The sequence below is a fragment of the Haliotis rufescens genome, unplaced genomic scaffold (assembly GCF_023055435.1).
Source record: "Haliotis rufescens isolate VD_foot unplaced genomic scaffold, xgHalRufe1.0.p SCAF_9, whole genome shotgun sequence".
NCBI lineage: Eukaryota > Metazoa > Mollusca > Gastropoda > Lepetellida > Haliotidae > Haliotis > Haliotis rufescens.
The window spans coordinates 22,801,409-22,820,789 of record NW_025964383.1 but is presented as its reverse complement, the minus strand read 5'-3'; the positions used below and the strand labels follow the sequence as shown (position 1 = coordinate 22,820,789).

At 42.3% G+C, this 19,381-nt stretch overlaps 1 protein-coding gene across 1 annotated transcript; it reads right to left on the bottom strand.

The window, feature by feature from the left end:
* Positions 1 to 1,181: 1,181 nt before the first annotated feature.
* On the bottom strand, positions 1,182 to 19,152 carry LOC124120877 (myo-inositol 2-dehydrogenase-like). Its single transcript, XM_048391357.1, has 9 exons — positions 19,085 to 19,152; positions 18,842 to 18,940; positions 16,902 to 17,218; positions 14,928 to 14,998; positions 13,070 to 13,178; positions 8,588 to 8,715; positions 6,821 to 7,059; positions 4,668 to 4,833; positions 1,182 to 2,913 (listed from the first exon to the last, which is right to left on the bottom strand). Exons 1-9 carry the CDS (start codon positions 19,115 to 19,117, stop codon positions 2,807 to 2,809), a joined length of 1,269 nt encoding a protein of 422 aa, XP_048247314.1. The 5' UTR covers positions 19,118 to 19,152; the 3' UTR covers positions 1,182 to 2,806.
* Positions 19,153 to 19,381: the final 229 nt, after the last annotated feature.

The window sequence follows — 19,381 nt, the reverse complement described above, 5'->3', positions numbered from 1 at the left end:
TTTTAGGGATATGTGTGTAATGTGAAATATACTCTGCAAAATGAATTGGTTATTTCTTCATGGATTAGGATTGATTTGTGTGAAAAGAATGAGGTACTGCAGATGCAGAAATTTAGCCAAAAGATGAAAAAGTCGCAAAAACACATCTCCGTGCGAGCATGGCGCCGAAACATACCAAAATGACATGCACGTGCAACATCACTTGTTGGGCTAAACACAAGTTGGGTTTTCAGTTGCAAGCCATCACAATCTTACAAAAATTGAACAGGAATATAATGCAACTGACGGAAGCCCAACGCAGCAACGCCATCGGCTGACTGCAAACAAGAGAATCATCTTCAGCTGTAGCCAGATTTTTCCACGTTGGACCAAGCACCATAACAAGACCGTGGAAGCTTTATCAGACACACGGGGGACAACGCGGGACCTTCCCAGATCCGGTCGACCACGTATCAGTACTAGGGCACATGACAGATTCATACCGCTACGTCACTCACGTGAAAGAACCACCACGGACACCTCTATGGCAATACCAGGATTCCGCCCAGGCAATGAGGAACCGTTTACGCACTGGGGGATTTACGATAGACGACCAGTTCGAGGTGTCATTTTGACGGAACTGCGTTGTCGGCTGTCGCGCGACGTCAAAGGTATCAAGTTTGATACCACAACTGCGATGGAGACAAGTTTGGTTTAGTGACGAGTCACGTTTTATGCTTCACCGAGTCGTGAATTCTGACAAGATGTTTACGCAAGACAAAGGGACGACACGTGATTGATGCAGGTGAATATTCTAATCGCTAATCGGCGTCAAAGCTTATAAATTCTCACTGTGAGTGATCGAAACATTCACACAAGCAGATCTAACTTTTGTATCTCGAAACCGAATATAATCGAGAAAATCCGAATGCGAAAATAATGTTGCGCTCTGATATTTTATACATCCTGTTTGCGAACGCCATGGCGTCTTCACCCAAAGGGTTACCATGAAGAGTCTGTGACGGTTTTCTGTGGCAGTAATTGGCATTTCCGAATCGAGGCAGTAAAGAAATGAAGCTTAATTAATATTGTATTATAAAGCGGACACCATTGATTTTCTCTATTCATGGGAATTATTGGGATTTTAAATTTTTAATTAAAAAAAATTATAATGAAATAATTACCAAAATCACAATCACCATAGCGACTAACGCGCTCCTGGCGAATCACTGTTCTGTATATCAAACGGCATAAAAAAAATTCCAAGACCAAGCCAATTCTTCAAGAAACGTGTGCATATAATTTAGCGAAAAATAATATCGATTTTGGTTAAGTTATATCGTCAGTTTTAGTTATAAAATAAAATGAAACGGCTATTCATGGACACTGTTTATATGAACGTATAATATTGACTATTACACTCCCTAGAAATACATAAAAGATGAAATGTAAATGTACCTGTCACATGGACACTTGTTCAAATTAAAGAAATATGGTATACGACACTATAAACTTATCAACTTCATATGTGAACATTGTTCAAACAAACAGGAGATGATCAAACGTTCATATATGTTGTGGCCTATATCTACGTATGATATCATATTGAACATTGATTAATATCCAAAGTGAAATTAATTATGTGAAAAAAATGTACAAAAGATATGCAAGATCTACATCATGAAAGAGTAAAAAGCAGTTAACAATGATCGTGTGTACTTTCATTCAAGGACCTTCACCTCAGAGAAATTACCACATATGTACAACAAATATGTTGACAACATTCTGACAACATTCTGACAACCTGTGTACTGTTTTCTGTTGTTGTATTTTTCATTGAAACCAACGAAAATAGTCAGAACTTCTGATAAATACCGTTGTCGTTGTGCGTGATTTTGCGTCAGTCATAGCGTCACTTAGGACGGGAACTTCGACAGGTTTTGTTGAAAATATCAAATTATTGCAACGTATCCGTATATATGTTTAATTCCCTAATTCTTCCAACGATTCTCTTCCCGTGTACATTCTGAAAATGCAGATCTCGAGCCAATGTACTCAACGAACAGACGAATGGCTTTGTTTACTTTTCCAAGTGCAATTTTTTCAGCGTTCGTTTTCACACCTCATTTATTTTGCTTCATTACATCTAGACGATTTGTATTGGTGACAAAGACCATTTAGAATTTGATTCTAAAATGTATGAGGAATTCAAGGATGTAGGTATCGCAGCTGAAATATACGTGATGGTAGTTGCGTCTCATTACCGGTCTCATTACGTTATTACCAAAATCACAATCACCATAGCAGCAACAGAACGTTCGATGTTGACGCCTCACAACCGAGTAAGTACGAGGTGTTAAAGAGTGCGCATGTTTTTTTTCTAAATAAAACAATAGCTTTACAATATCGATAAATACTATGTGTGTGTCTATTTCCGGGATTTTATCGAGTATTTGCATCTTGGAAATTTTCATTCGAGCCCCTCAAGCTAACACTTTCGGGTCTCGAGATGAATTTCCAAGATGCAAATACTCGATAAAATCCCGGAAATAGACACACACATAGTATTTATCTTCTAAATGTTAGACAGTTCACGGAGTTTCTAGGAATCTGCGACACTAGCCACTAGTCCGAAACCCGAGTCTTGTAAAATTCTGTTCGGGCTAGTAAACTCTGCTAATAGAAGGCTATATGATTAGACTAAACTCCACTGAAAATAATGCTTAGAGCCAGAAGACGGCTCTCAAAATATTTTGGCGTTGGGTGAGTCTGCTTAAAAGAACCATAGGTCCTGTGTTGTTTAATACACAGATTGAGCCTCTCTGCATTATTGGAATCTGACTACACCTCCTTCTTTAAACGACTGAATCCCTCGATCCACAATCTCTGTTGTCATCAGGCATTCTTCTTTCGTAATGAGGGGAGATTCCGTGCCTGTAAATATAACAAATGTCGACACTCATGTGTTTGCATAACAGAACGTGACATTCTGACCCCCTTTCCATTGCTAACTGTCGGAAAAGAATGCACAAAGAAAAAGCGAGTGTTTGGTTTTTAATGCCTGACTCATCAATATTCAAGCAACACGATGGGGCCTGTAAGTAATCGAGTTTTGAACGAACAAACCAGTGATATTATGCGCAACAACGACATAGAAAAAAACAAGTCACCGAGTCTCACCATCAGGTCCAGCTATAGTCAATGTTCGAAATACCTGCGTGCCCGACCGTCCGAGACGGGTTGATTTCAACTCGGGCTGCCAGATTTTCAAATCCCCCTGCCCGACGGTCGGGTTATATTTCATATGTGACAATATTCCAAATATTTCCCGATGATAATCATTAATTCACATGTAAAGATGAATGATAAAATGTAACCAAAAAGGAAACCCCGTTAGCTTATCCTGAGAAACATATGATTATAGTGGGCAGGCAGGTTTTGGTCAGGGCTGGCAAGTATTTCAGCTAGCCAGTCCTGTGGTCTGGCTGAAATGTTTGGGAGTTCCATACCCTGGCTATAGGTGCCTGTGTGCAAACATGCACAACTACTTAAATATCACAGTGTTCTTGACCTCAAAAGAAGCTAACACAACACTATCAATTTAAAGGCCCAGGGGGATATCATAGTGTAGATCTGGTTGTACAGAATAAGTATCTTGGCACCATTATTGATTCGAAACTCACTTGGAATGCCAACACGGAGCATATTTATAAAGAGGTCCAAAAGCGATTGTTTTTCTTACGGCGTTTTAGGTATTTGTAACTTGATAATACAATACTCTCTCTGTTTCATAGAACATTTAATCAAGGCATTATAGTTTGCAATGTCCACTGTTGGTATTGGAGGCTGACTGTCCAAAATAAATCTAAAAGCTTAACAATTTTAAATAATCGTACAGCACGCAAAATCTCAGGTACGCAAGAAAGGCGCGTAAAATACTAAACGACAGTCGTCATATACTTCATTCCGAATATCAGTTTCGACCACCTGGTCGCCGACTTCGCAAGCGACGCTGAAAACAAACATATATAGATACCAATTTTCTTCATTTCCTCACTTGTGGTTATATTAGTGAGTGTTTTATTGTCTTTTGTACATTTAATGTCATATATTTTCTTTTTATTGTATTTTATTTTATTTTTTTATTGTAGTGCTAATCAACTGTGCAATATGAATTTCCCTTTGGATAGTAAAGTCTTATTTTAACTTATCTCATTACTTATTTGTCATTCTTTTCGCAAGATACATTGAAATATTGGCATCTGCGTAAACATTTCATGCCATCCAGCTTACCATCCTGTGGCATCCGGAATAGCACGTAACAGTGCTCGGCATCTGGCATTCAAAAGGGGGTTGGCACCCTCAAAGTGGTATTGTCTCAGAATAACAGACCTGATCTTAATGTGATTGATGTTCCCTTGATACTACCGCCCGGAATTCCTTTCTAACAGTGGCGGTCGGGTAGCCTTGTGGTTAAAGCGTTCGCTCGTCACACCGAAGACCCGGGTTCGATTCCCGACATGTGACATTGTGTGAAGCCCATATCTGGTGTCCCCCGCCGTGATATTGCTGGAATATTGCTAAAAGCGGCGTAAAACCATACTCTTCCACTCACCCACCTTTCCAACATGTACCAATATTTAATTATCAATGTATTGTGTATTCGATTAAACTAATTGTGTTCTTACCATCGATGCAGTTTATAAAGTGTTGCAGTTCATTTTGAAAGGCTGTCCTGAACCTATCTGGAAAGGAAGTACAGAGACGAGGGCTTCTCAAACCACTGTTCAGCTCCAGCGTGGCACTCGACAAGCGTGGGTTGGCCATCTGTGCCATGCCTCCTGAACCAAACACCTGGGGATCACAAGAGTGAGTGAGTGTTGGAGTGAGTGAGTGAGTAGGTGGTTGAGTGGATGGTTGAGTGAGTGAGTGAGTGAGCTTTTCAACATATGCATCATAAAGCGTTTGTGATTCGACGTGACTTGAAATGTTAACATTTTAAACAGTTCTACATAATGTGTTATTTTTTCAATTATAAGGAGGGGCAAAGATTGTCCATTCGACTCAGGCTTCGGAAATCTCCGAGTTGTTTCCCTTAAACATGTTTGAATCCCAAGATTCTGTATTGCCCTTATCATTCACTTGGTTCTTTGGGGCTTTTGAGGCTAACATATATTTTTCACCCACAGTATCAATCAGGTGAGCGCTATAAAGCTTTTTGATGTATGAATGAATGTTATTCAGCAATATATGCACTCATGGGGACTCCGAATTAGAATTGATGTTGGCCATGGATCGTTGCTCCTAATATCAATCACTCGAATGTCTGTCGATGAAACGATTATTTACAGGGTGTCGTCATACAGATGGAATATTGATGTAGTGCTCCGTTAGACAACAAACACAAATATAGTTAGCTATATTCCAGCTATATGATGGTGGCGTGTCTGTAATCAGGCAAACCGATGACTGAAAGCATGAGACACTTTCCACACCACTGGGGCTTGACGACAATACCATGAGACGAATATTATCATAAACCAGAGAAATTAATTCCTATAAAATGAGTTGAGCTTCATGTGTGGAATGGCTCTTGACACGTTTACAGATGATGCACAGCGGTGAGAGTGAGTGAGAGGAGAGTGAGAGAGAGAGGAGACAGGGAGAGGAGACACATAGAGAGAGAGGAGACACAGAGAGAGGAGAGATAGAGATAATAGAGAGGAGACAGACAGAGAGAGAGAGAGAGAGAGAGAGAGATGCTATGACATAAGCTCACTTGAACTTCCTCAGGTGATCCTTTAATAAAATTATTTTCCAGCGCACCTCAAACCTAATATCACATCCATACAGAGAGAGAGAGGAGACACACAGAGAGAGGAGACACACAGAGAGGAGAGAGAGACGCTATGACATAAGCTCACTTGAACTTCCTCAAGAGATCCATTTATAAAATTATTTTCCAGCTCACCTCAAACCTAATATCACATCCATACAGAGAGAGAGAGGAGACACACAGAGAGAGGAGACACACAGAGAGGAGAGAGAGACGCTATGACATAAGCTCACTTGAACTTCCTCAAGAGATCCATTTATAAAATTATTTTCCAGCTCACCTCAAACCTAATATCACATCCATACAGAGAGAGAGAGGAGACACACAGAGAGAGGAGACACACAGAGAGGAGAGAGAGACGCTATGACATAAGCTCACTTGAACTTCCTCAAGAGATCCATTTATAAAATTATTTTCCAGCTCACCTCAAACCTAATATCACATCCATACAGAGAGAGAGAGGAGACACACAGAGAGAGGAGACACACAGAGAGGAGAGAGAGACGCTATGACATAAGCTCACTTGAACTTCCTCAAGAGATCCATTTATAAAATTATTTTCCAGCTCACCTCAAACCTAATATCACATCCATACAGAGAGAGAGAGGAGACACACAGAGAGAGGAGACACACAGAGAGGAGAGAGAGACGCTATGACATAAGCTCACTTGAACTTCCTCAAGAGATCCATTTATAAAATTATTTTCCAGCTCACCTCAAACCTAATATCACATCCATACAGAGAGAGAGAGGAGACACACAGAGAGAGGAGACACACAGAGAGGAGAGAGAGACGCTATGACATAAGCTCACTTGAACTTCCTCAAGAGATCCATTTATAAAATTATTTTCCAGCTCACCTCAAACCTAATATCACATCCATACAGAGAGAGAGAGGAGACACACAGAGAGAGGAGACACACAGAGAGGAGAGAGAGACGCTATGACATAAGCTCACTTGAACTTCCTCAAGAGATCCATTTATAAAATTATTTTCCAGCTCACCTCAAACCTAATATCATATCCATACACCGAATCAAGGACATTGTGGATGGATGCCATGATGCCGGTCCTGTACTTGAGGACGGCAGTGACAGTATCAGCCTCCCCGCACTCCTTCATCACGGGGTCATGGGCGTGACCGGTCACGTAGATGCTCTCGGGACGTTCGGCCTTTGTCAGCCACACCATCAAGTCAATGTCGTGCGGACAGAGATCAGAGTAGATGTTGCAGCCACTCTTTGCTGTAATACAATCACAAAATCAGATTTCATAGCTGTCTCGTATCTTTTATATGTTGAGATAGTGATGTGGTACATTGTCTATCCATTGTTTACGTTTACTTTATAACACATCTCTGAAATCACATATTTATTTTACTTGAAGGCGACGTTTCGGTACAGATCCCTATAAGCAAGTTATATTGTCCTTGCTTGACAACGGTACAAGGACCGATACCGAAACGTCGCATTTACAGCAAATAAAGAAGTTGTAATCCATAAGTTGTGTCTACAATAACACTTTTGTTTGCATATTTGGATTTTTGACCTAGCTAGTAGGTACTTCATTACATCCGTTTTCCTAGTTCAAGTGCAAGTTTAACATATCCTTTGAAACTTCTTGCGCAATGATTTGTTAATTTGCTGATGATAATTGTGTATATGATACCAGCTAGTTCTGATCCTAATATAAACATCGCCGTACTATGTTCCAAATGTCATTTTTGCCCATTGCTAATCCATTTCTGCATGTATCAACATGTGCAAGGAGTGTTAGAAAAGCCTTGCGGCATTGAGAGTGACATTACAGCAAGTGTGGAAGAATTTCCGACATTTGGTTGTCTGTCATATGTTGACAACATGCTGACAAGTATATAGCTGCACTTCAAATAATACACGAGAGATAGTTCACCATTTGAAGCAGGGTGTCTCCATAATGGATTTCAATAAATTGGAGTAAAGGTTTTGAGTGTGAGTGAGTGAGTTGGGTTCAGCGCCGCTTTTAACAGCATTCCAGTTATATCACGGCGTGTCAGCTTAATGTGGGAGGAAAGCCCGAAGTGATGCAGGTCTTAGACGTTTACCACTTCGATGAAACCCACGAGCACGGGTATGGTGCTGACAAACCTAGAAACATAATCGGGGCGAACCGGGATTCGAACCCACAATCATAGGTTTCTGGATTAAGTCCAGTCAGGAGCTCCTTGAACTATGCAAGGATACCCAATATACATCAACGCAATGAAAACATCCATCTCAGTGAAGTTTCCGACTTAACCCAGGGTTGGGAGAATGATGGCAGTATTCTGGGATTTGAATGTGGCGTTATTGGTTGATTATCTACCCGCAAAACTAAATGTCAGGTCATTATTATTCCAACATGTTGACTGAAATGCTAAAAACAATATCCACAAGGTGATGTTCGCATTTGGGGTTCTGCTGCTGCATGACAATGCTCCACTTCCCTGGTCGAGAGTTGCAAAGACTTCATGCTTTAAGGGAATGTGGCTTTGAACAGATAAGTCACCCCTACCCCCCACCCAACAAACACAATCTAGACCTCACTCGGTCATGCCTTGAAGTCTGCTGCTGAGGAATGGTTTTAGTGCGAGTCAAAAGAGTTAATGAATCAAATGTCAGAATATTGAAAAATAAAACAAAATCCAACTGTTTTCCCCACTTCTGTAATGAATTGCATACCATTTGAGCGCCCCTCGTATGTATGCTTTGCCCCAAAACACATTTATGTTTTGCCTATCACAGTAATGCTTACCACATTTTGTGAGATACTCATAGGATGGGCGTGGCGAGTCCCGCGTGACCAGCGTCATTACATGGACGTTGCCTATGTCTCCTTGCTGTACGGCATGCACTGTTGCCTCCACTGCTGGATCAAACCGCCTGTAGAGATAGTCACAAAACATTCAATACCATGTTCAGCCTAGTAGCAACCCATTCTACTCTACAGAACCGCCTCCGTGGTCTAGTGGTAGAGCGTCCGCCCGGAGAGCGGAAGGTCCGGGGTTCGATCCCCGTCGCGTAATACCAAAAGACCTTAAAAGATTGTACTTATTGTTACCCTGTCTGGCGCTCGGAATTAAGGGGCTAAAACAAGGACTGGTCGGCTCGGAGTCAGTATACTGTGTCTGAGTGGGGTATTCATGTTAAACTGCGGCATGGTATCTCAGTGAGCTTGCACTATAAATCGGCATCAGTCCGGACTAGTACAAGCAGCCACACAAACACACACACGTACATGCACGTCGCTATATAAGTGCAAAAATCTTGGAGGCGACGTTAAACCCCATTTGACCTCACCTCACCTACTCTACAGCTGCACAAAGCTTGTTGAACATCATCCTAACTCATCAATTGTCGTTAGAGCTGTTACCCGTGAAGAGGTAGAATAGGTCTTCAGCAACCCATGCTTGCCGAAAAAGGCGACTTTGCTTGTCGTAAGAGGCGACTAACGGGAACGGCTGGTCAGACTCGCTGATTTGGTTGATGCATGTCATCGATCCCAATTGCGTGGATCGATGCTCATGATATCAATCACTGGATTGTTTGGTCCAGACTCGATTATTTACAGACCGCCGTCATATAGCTGAAATATTGCTGAGTGCGGCGTTAAACAACAAATCAACGTTAGAGCTGAATGAAATAGGTAATTTTGTGACACAGTGTACAATGGTATATGGCCTGGCTGACTGTGTTGTCATGGTACCCTGATAAGGTGAGGCAAACAAATATGTTTCTCATAACATGTTTCAAATCTGTCTGGGTAGGGAGGGAATGCGGAAGATAAGAGGTTTCAGAAAACTATGAAAGTAAACTGGACTGGACACTAATGAATCACATCCTGTGGCAGCACCCTTGTGCTGATGTAAAACAATTCCTCGTGCACTTCACTGCCCCACATTACAGATAGAGTGAGCGTGAACACTCATCGTAGAAAGGCATCAGTAGAGTTTTGACATTGCCACGCGTCAGCAAATCTGAGACAAGTGAAAGATAGAAGGACGACGTTTTACATAAACATCTGTCCGAACTTCATAGTAGCTGGAAATAAACCAACACGTCTACCCGTCATTTATTCTTGTCAACTTGAGAAGAGAGATGTCTGGTGTTTATAAACATATAGATAGGGGGATGTCTCGTGAAGCGAGCGAGGAGAGGTGTCTGGTGTTTATATACATATAGAGAGGGGAGTACCTCGTGAAGCCAGCGAGGAGAGGTGTCTGGTGTTTATATACATATAGAGAGGGGAGTACCTCTTGAAGCCAGTCAGGAGAGGTGTCTGGTGTTTATATACATATAGAGAGGGGAGTACCTCGTGAAGCCAGCGAGGAGAGGTCTGGTGTTTATATAAATATAGAGAGGGGAGTACCTCGTGAAGCCAGCATGGAGAGGTGTCTGGTGTTTATATAAATATAGAGAGGGGTGTATCTCATAAAGCTGGCGAGGAGAGGTGTATCGATGTTTATATACATATAGATAGGGTGGTAGCTCGTGAAGCCAGTGAGGAGAGGTGTCTGGTGATTATATAAATATAGAGAGGCGAGTACCTCGTAAAGCTAGCGACGAAAGATGTCTGGTGTTTATATAAATATAGAGAGGGGAGTACCTCGTGAAACCAGCGAGGAGAGGTGTCTGGTGTTTACATAAATATAGAGAGGGGAGTACCTCGTGAAACCAGCGAGGAGAGGTGTCTGGTGTTTATATAAATATAGAGAGGGGTGTACCTCATAAAGCTGGCGAGGAGAGGTGTATCGATGTTTATATACATATAGATAGGGTGGTAGCTCGTGAAGCTAGCGAGGAGAGGTGTCTGGTGATTATATAAATATAGAGAGGCGAGTACCTCGTAAAGCTAGCGACGAAAGATGTCTGGTGTTTATATAAATATAGAGAGGGGAGTACCTCGTGAAACCAGCGAGGAGAGGTGTCTGGTGTTTACATAAATATAGAGAGGGGAGTACCTCGTGAAGCCAGTGAGGAGAGGTGTCTGGTGTTTATATAAATATAGAGAGGGGTGTACCTCATAAAGCTGGCGAGGAGAAGTGTATTGGTGTTTATATACATATAGAGAGGGTGGGACCTCGTGAAGCTAGCGAAGAGATATGTCTTGTGTTTATATACATATAGAGAGGGGAGTATCTCGTGAAGCCAGCGAGGAGAGGTGTCTGGTGTTTATATACATATAGAGAGGGGAGTACCTCGTAAAGCTAGCGTAGAGAGGTGTCTGGTGTTTATATAAATATAGAGAGGGGTGTATCTCATAAAGCTGGCGAGGAGAGGTGACTGGTGTTTATATAAATATAGAGAGGGGTGTATCTCATAAAGCTGGCGAGGAGAGGTGTCTGGTGTTTATATAAATATAGAGAGGGGTGTATCTCATAAAGCTGGCGAGGAGAGGTGTATCGATGTTTATATACATATAGATAGGGTGGGACCTCGTGAAGCTAGCGAGGAGAGGTGTCTGGTGTTTATATAAATATAGAGAGGGGTGTATCTCATAAAGCTGGCGAGGAGAGGTGTCTGGTGTTTATATAAATATAGAGAGGGGTGTATCTCATAAAGCTGGCGAGGAGAGGTGTATCGATGTTTATATACATATAGATAGGGTGGGACCTCGTGAAGCCAGCGAGGAGAGGTGTCTGGTGTTTATATACATATAGAGAGGGGAGTACCTCGTAAAGCTAGCGTGGAGAGGTGTCTGATGTTTATATAAATATAGAGAGGGGTGTATCTCATAAAGCTGGCGAGGAGAGGTGTCTGGTGTTTATATAAATATAGAGAGGGGTGTATCTCATAAAGCTGGCGAGGAGAGGTGTATCGATGTTTATATACATATAGAGAGGGGAGTACCTCGTGAAGCCAGTGAGGAGAGGTGTCTGGTGTTTATATACATATAGAGAGGGAAGTACCTCGTGAAGACAGCGAGGAGAGGTGTCTGGTGTTTATATACATATAGAGAGGGAAGTACCTCGTGAAGCCAGCGAGGAGAGGTCTGGTGTTTATATAAATATAGAGAGGGGTGTATCTCATAAAGCTGGCGAGGAGAGGTGTCTGGTGTTTATATAAATATAGAGAGGGGTGTATCTCATAAAGCTGGCGAGGAGAGGTGTATCGATGTTTATATACATATAGATAGGGTGGGACCTCGTGAAGCCAGCGAGGAGAGGTGTCTGGTGTTTATATACATATAGAGAGGGGAGTACCTCGTAAAGCTAGCGTGGAGAGCTGTCTGATGTTTATATAAATATAGAGAGGGGTGTATCTCATAAAGCTGGCGAGGAGAGGTGTCTGGTGTTTATATAAATATAGAGAGGGGTGTATCTCATAAAGCTGGCGAGGAGAGGTGTATCGATGTTTATATACATATAGAGAGGGGAGTACCTCGTGAAGCCAGTGAGGAGAGGTGTCTGGTGTTTATATACATATAGAGAGGGAAGTACCTCGTGAAGCCAGTGTGGAGAGGTGTCTGGTGTTTATATACATATAGAGAGGGAAGTACCTCGTGAAGCCAGCATGGAGAGGTGTCTGGTGTTTATATACATATAGAGAGGGGAGTACCTCGTGAAGCCAGTGAGGAGAGGTGTCTGGTGTTTATATAAATATAGAGAGGGGTGTACCTCGTGAAGCCAGCGAGGAGAGGTCTGGTGTTTATATAAATATAGAGAGGGGTGTATCTCATAAAGCTGGCGAGGAGAGGTGTATCGATGTTTATATACATATAGAGAGGGGAGTACCTCGTGAAGCCAGTGAGGAGAGGTGTCTGGTGTTTATATAAATATAGAGAGGGGTGTATCTCATAAAGCTGGCGAGGAGAGGTGTATCGATGTTTATATACATATAGATAGGGGTGTACCTCGTGAAGCCAGTGAGGAGAGGTGTCTGGTGTTTATATACATATAGAGAGGGGAGTACCTCGTGAAGCCAGCGAGGAGAGGTGTCTGGTGTTTATATACATACAGATAGGGGTGTACCTCGTGAAGCTAGCGAGGCGAGGTGTCTGATTTTTATATAAATATAGAGAGGGGTGTACCTCGTGAAGCTAGCGAGGAGAGATGTCTGGTGTTTATGTACATATAGAGAGGGGAGTACCTCATGAAGCCAGTGTCTGATTTTTATATAGAGAGGGGGTCACCCCATGAAGCCAGTGTGGAGAGGTTTCTGGTATTTATGTACATATACAGAGGGTTGTACATCATAAAGTCAGTCCGGAGAGTTTGGTATTTATACAGTGAGATACCTCATGAAGCCAGTGAGGAGAGGTGTCTGGTATTTCTCAGCAGTGTCGTAACCATGTTTTACATCAGTGTAGTTCACACCTGTCGGCTTCTCAACAAACACGGGCTTCCCTGGAACCAAATACACAACATAAGCATTCAACATGCGGCAGAAAATGGTTACCATCTCAGTTGTAACCACTAGCTCTGTCAAGTTTATTACCCATAGAGGCACTGACAATTGTGAATATATTACCAGTAATTCTCAGTGAACACTGCTGATTTATTGGCTCGTGCAGGTCAAATTTTCTATTGTTTTTATTGTTTGTAAAATGCCACATAAAAATGTAATATCATAGCTTCCTTTTTTGCAAATAATCGAAGAAGAGGGTTTTATGTGATGTCGTTCAAACAATATATTGACTGAGCTTAATCTCTACTTGTGACTGTAAAACCTACAGTTTCGTTTATTTTCTCAGACAAAAGGCTATGGGTATTACATTAAATATAGGGGAGCTACTCGCCATTCGGAATGACCCGTTTGAATTATCTGTCCCTCAAGACATAATGGTGGATATTTCTTGCCAAGGCTTGCGACTTACAAAATGCACTCAGGACATATGATCCTAATTCTTCATAACGGGGTAGGTTTTGTCCCATTAATCTTGAAACTAAGCTTCAAGATGCTGGCAGCAATGAAGGAAGGACTTTTGATATCATTTAACCAGCTTCACAATTAAAAAAAATATCATCTCCTCAACCTGTGGTTAAATTGAAATGTCGAGATCACTCTTTAGGAAATACGCATACCAACAACATAGAACCCAAATTCCTTGATTTTGTGATAGGATAATCCTATGACCTCTAAGCCAGGCTTCCAGGACAGACTTTAGTTAGCCTTTTCGCGAGGTCATTTTCACCAAATGATTAAATACTAAAAGAATCACATTAGAAAATGTATGTGAGGATCTTTGTGCTTGTCCTTTGAGCCAAATAAAATGTCTATCAGATGGTCAGGCGTGATCCGTTTTGAAAATGGTCAATGAGCCAAAAAATGCATTTTGGGAATATTTACGAGTATGGTCATATCAAGGCTATATCTAAAATACCACAAGAATAGCCTTTCAACGTTGTTGCTGCAGTGATGCGGTATATTTAACTCGCCATATCTCACTCTGTCATACAAGCCTTCATCCGTGACATTACAGAAACTAGTGTTTGTGGTTGGTGAATCTAAGAAAGGTTTTTGTCTATACCTGCTTGGTATGATGTTCACAGACAGATTCGGGGCGGTCGGGTAGCCTGGTTGTTAAAGCGTTCGCTCGTCACGCCGAAGACCCGGGTTCGATACCCAACATGTGTACAATGTGTGAAGCCCATTTCTGATGTCCCCCGCCGTGATATTGCTGGGATATTGCTAAACGCGGCGTAAAACCATACTCATTCACTCATCTGTGACATTACAGAAACTAGTTTTTGTGGTTGGTTAATCTAAGAAAGGTTTTTGTCTATACCTGCTTGGTACCACCTTATGATGTTCACAGACAGATTCGGGGCGGTCGGGAAGCCTAGTGGTTAAAGCGTTCGCTCGTCACGCCGAAGACCCGGGTTCGATACCCAACATGTGTACAATGTGTGAAGCCCATTTCTGATGTCCCCCGCCGTGATATTGCTGGGATATTGCTAAACGCGGCGTAAAACCACACTCACTCACTCACTCACAGACAGATTCTTTTTATGATCTATGTTGATGGTGTGTTTGTAAGTGACATCCCTGGAATCAGGGTGTAGTTACTTTTCAGCACAAGGCGATTGCAGTGGACCGACAGTCGTAAGTCTAAAAACACCTGTTTAACAGTGATATAGTAAGAAAACAGTAACCTCTCTGTAAGGCATCACAGGAATACTCGGTGTGAGTGTCGACAGGTGTCAGTACAAATACTGCATCCAGGCTGAAACAACAAGGGAACTGATAAGCACTAGAAGTAAAGCTTAGTAGCTGGTAGTATGACGTTGATAACAATATGATGATGATGATCTATAACATATGTTAAATCAGTTTTCATTCTAATATTTTAAGTATATTATAAGTTTAGTTTTGTCAACATTATGCATGTGGGTGGGTAGGTTGTGTTGTCAGTCTCCCTCTGTCAAACCGCGCGCGCGCGTGTGTGTGTGTGTGTGTGTGTGTGTGTGTGCGTGCGTGCGTGCGTGCGTGCGTGCGTGCGTGTGTGTGTGTGTGTGTGTGTGTGTTTAACGCCGCCAACCGCAGCAATATTCCAGCTATACGATGTAGATGTGTAATAAATTGAGTCTTGACCAGACATTTATGAGATTGATATTATAAGCAACGATCTACGGCATTGTGGTATGCTGACATGCGATCAACAAAGTTAATAAGCCCGACCAACGATCGCATCTTACGACCAATTCTAACATGGAATTCCCATTGATATTGTAGTGAAAGAAAACGTTGTTTTCTAAGTACGTCTTGACTGAATTCTTAGCAGTTTTAGCTGAGCGCCATTTCCAAAATAATTTAAAGAAACTGTTTAAATACACTGTTTGACTTTAAAAACCCCATCACAATACCGGTAAATGACTAGAACAGTATTATACTATTGAGTAACACAGCTAGAACTTCACAGGTTACATATTTCTGTGATTCATTGTGAGGAGAGGTGAGGTGAAATTGGGTTTAACGTCGCGTCCAAGATTATTGCACTTATATAGCGACGTGCATGCACGTGTATGTGTGTGTGTGGCTGCTTGTACTAGTCCGGACTGATGCCGATTTATAGTGCTGGCTCACTGAGATACCATGCCGCAGTTTAACATGAATACCCCACTCAGACACAGTATACTGACTCCGAGCCGACCAGTCCTTGTTTTAGCCCCTTAATGCCGAGCGCCAGACAGGGTAACAACAAGTACAATCTTTTAACGTCTTTTTGTATGACGCGGCCCGGGATCGAACCCTGGACCTTCCGCTCTCCGGGCGGACGCTCTACCACAAGACCACGGAGGCGGTCGATTCATTGTGATATGATGCTTGCCACATAACAATGATTTGACATCTCATCGGCATAACTGTCAATATTAAAAGAGCTAATGAAACACGAGGAGACACTTACCTTTGTGGCTATTTCCTAAACCCACTTCACAAGTTACTATTCTTGGTGATGACATGTCGTAATACGTGACTGGAACCCCATCGTGTTATCACTTGAATCCCATGGGGATTCTAGGTTAGATTTGGACCCAAGAAACCTACGCTTACTTAATGGATTTGGAGGTCAGACTCATAGATTGTGTGTCATCGTACTTTGAGACCTGGTCACGGGGTCCACATTGGTATTATTTACAGGACACCGTCACATATAGCTGGAACATTGTTGAGTGCGGTAGTGCATATATTTAAGCATACGGCCTAAAACTCGGGTTTAATCACATTTTAGGACCTGCTATTTCATCCAAATTATGTAAGCCCCGTGCTTAAAAACGCACGCCTTTATAGCTAAAACAAATGGTACCCATTTGGAATTTCGGGCAAGAATAAGTCCCAAGTTACTTTGCTAGCCGTTAGAGTAAGTGGATCGGGTGGTCAGACTCTGTGACTTGGCTGGATGCAAGTCATGGTACCCAGAGGGTGTAAAACGTTGTCCACTGTATCATTAAATTGTTTATCTGCCCCAACCTGTAATTTACATATGGCTGAAATATTGAAATATTGCTACGTAAAACAAACACACACAAAAACCCGATGGCCTTGTTATCATTAGCCGAGAGCAGCGATGGCACCCGACAGTCACGACAGGATGTGGGTCCGACGCCATCGCGGGTCTCGGTACCTACCTTTTATCATCCAGCAGCTTGAATCTGTCGCTGGACGTGAAGAAAGGAAATTCGTCTCCTAACATGAGTTCGTCTCGCACAAAGCGTTGCCTCGCCACATCATTTTCAATGATCCACTTCAGGTCTAAGCGGACATGTTGCAGAATGTTGCGCAGATGGACAGACGTTGCAATCCTCCCTGCTCCAATAACACCAACAGATAGTTTTCTGGGCATGTCCTGCCCGGAAGTGTTGGTTGAACCGGATGTTGCTGGTTTTCCTCTGGTGGAAGAGGTATGGATCGTCTGCCTTGTAAGAATCTTCGAACATACTGAAAGCTACGAGAACGTTGTTGTCAAAGTGATTGGACAATAAAAGGTGAAAGTTCAAAACCCAATACGTTTTTCAAATTGTTTTTATAATGATCTGCCATTTTGATTGTATACATAATACGATTAAATCATGCATATTCATTGACCAATAACAGTAACAAGTCCATAGCAAGAGTGAGTGAATAAGGTTTTAAGGCCGCTTTTAACAGTATTCCAGTTACATCGCGGCGTGTCAGCTTAATGTGGGAGGAAAGCCCGAAGTGATGCAGGTCTCGGACGTTTACTACTTCGGTGAAACCCACGAGCATGGGTATGGTGCTGACAAACCTAGAAACATAATTGGGGCGAACCGGGATTCGAACCCACAATCATAGGTTTCTGGCGTGCCCAAGGGACACAACTCTGCATAGCGAATCGCGGCGCCTTAGACGACTGGGTCATCATTACAAGAGTAACAAAGACATATAAATATATGCTCTGCTAGATTTCTATTCGCCACATTATTATGTGCAACGTTACACACATTTGTTTTTAAAATATAAGTTGTTATGTCTCAAGCACAAGTGCATCTGTCATTAACCTTATACACGTGTTCTTTTTTGACCTGGTGAGATTTCCTAGGCTGATAACACAACGCTGGTTTAGTGGGCTTCCTTTTGTCACAACTATAGACAGGTTAACAGGTATATAGCGGCTAAAGGATAACATTTACAACAAACTGCTTCCATTCGATGCACACCTCTATAAGGTTTTCCTTTCCAAATTAAAATCTACTTGTGCAGTGCATTCACTGATGAGACATGATCAGGCCGAATTTAGGTTTCGAATATACGATCATAGGATTCTGGCACGCCTAAGGGAGGCAACCGAGTGCGCGGATTACAGTGTCTTATACAACGGGGCCACTCGTACCCCTCCCACTTGATCAAGTCACAGCTAGAGGTCGACATAGCGTGACGCGTAGGAGTACACCGCATGCTAGGGCTTATACCTGGGCTATTTAAATTGTTAATTTCAAGTTTAGTTTATAACTACAGTGAAGAACAGTGTCACATATAATTAGCAATATTGATCTCGAGTAAATGCACCTCAGTGAAAAACCAATGGAACACATACAATGAAGGATAAGCTATGAATAACGCACAAAATTGCATAAATTTGTTAGCAGACAGACATCGATTAGTTTTAACATCCCGGCTTGAACTTACCCATCTCCCATCCCCCATCCCTCACAATAACATCCACTTCCACCAGTACCCATTCACACCCATACACCCTGCAACCCACCTCGGCCCCCCCCCCCCCCCCCCCCCCATTCTGTTTACCCCACCACCACCACCATCACCATCACCACCACCACACACACTCACACCCCTCCCTACCCCCACTTCGCCGGGCGTGTAACTTATCAGCCGCATGCCCGTCATCCCCTATAAACCCTTATCTCTAAACAACACTGTACACCGTCATGTGAGCTCAGTGACCAGCTCCGTACGAAGAGACCTCGGTGTCCCATGTCTAACACAGACTTGCGATAGTGGAAACGCTGAGGTTGTTCTTCTACAACGGCACCCGTGTCGGTATGTTATTAAGTCGACAAACTAGGCTATACAAACTGTGTCAACTCACCAACTGTGCGCGTTTCCCACCGTACAGCTTGTACCAGACCGGCGCAGCTGACATACTTATCTGTGTTGGCGTCCTTTCAAAGACTCGTGTCCGAAATACCTGAAGGGAAAATACATATCCCTTCTACTTATGTATTCAACAATCACCGATAGGTGTCTTTATGCATCAACGCACGACCTGCTAAACAAACTTGTCGGATTTAAAATATCTGTTTCGTAGACTTGACAATAATGTTCGACCAACCTGTTGTCGCAGCGGTCCTGGTCGAGAGGTCATATACTATGGCACGCCGTCTAGTGCATAATCTGGGTAGTTTCTAAGTAGAGAATATGAAATGAACGTGTCTCGTGACGTCACTCGATGAGAGAACCATGATATTTCATTTGACACGTGGAATATGCTATTTATATTATACTTTTCTACCGAATTTTTATTTTCATTAGAAATGTTAAAACCTTGAAACGTAAATTCTCTCTACTTAACAAGGAGGGACATTTCACCACCCCTTGTAATCGAGCCTTAAAAAGTTGTTCCGATTTT

Coding starts and splice junctions, on each gene's coding strand:
- LOC124120877 (XM_048391357.1), bottom strand. CDS start 19,117: ATGACCTCTCGACCAGGACCGCTGCGACAACAG. Junction 14,999..16,901: donor AAGCTGCTGGATGATAAAAG/GTAGGTACCGAG, acceptor TTGTTGTTTCAG/CCTGGATGCAGTATTTGTAC. Junction 8,716..13,069: donor CTCCTCACTGGCTTCATGAG/GTATCTCACTGT, acceptor CTATCTCTACAG/GCGGTTTGATCCAGCAGTGG.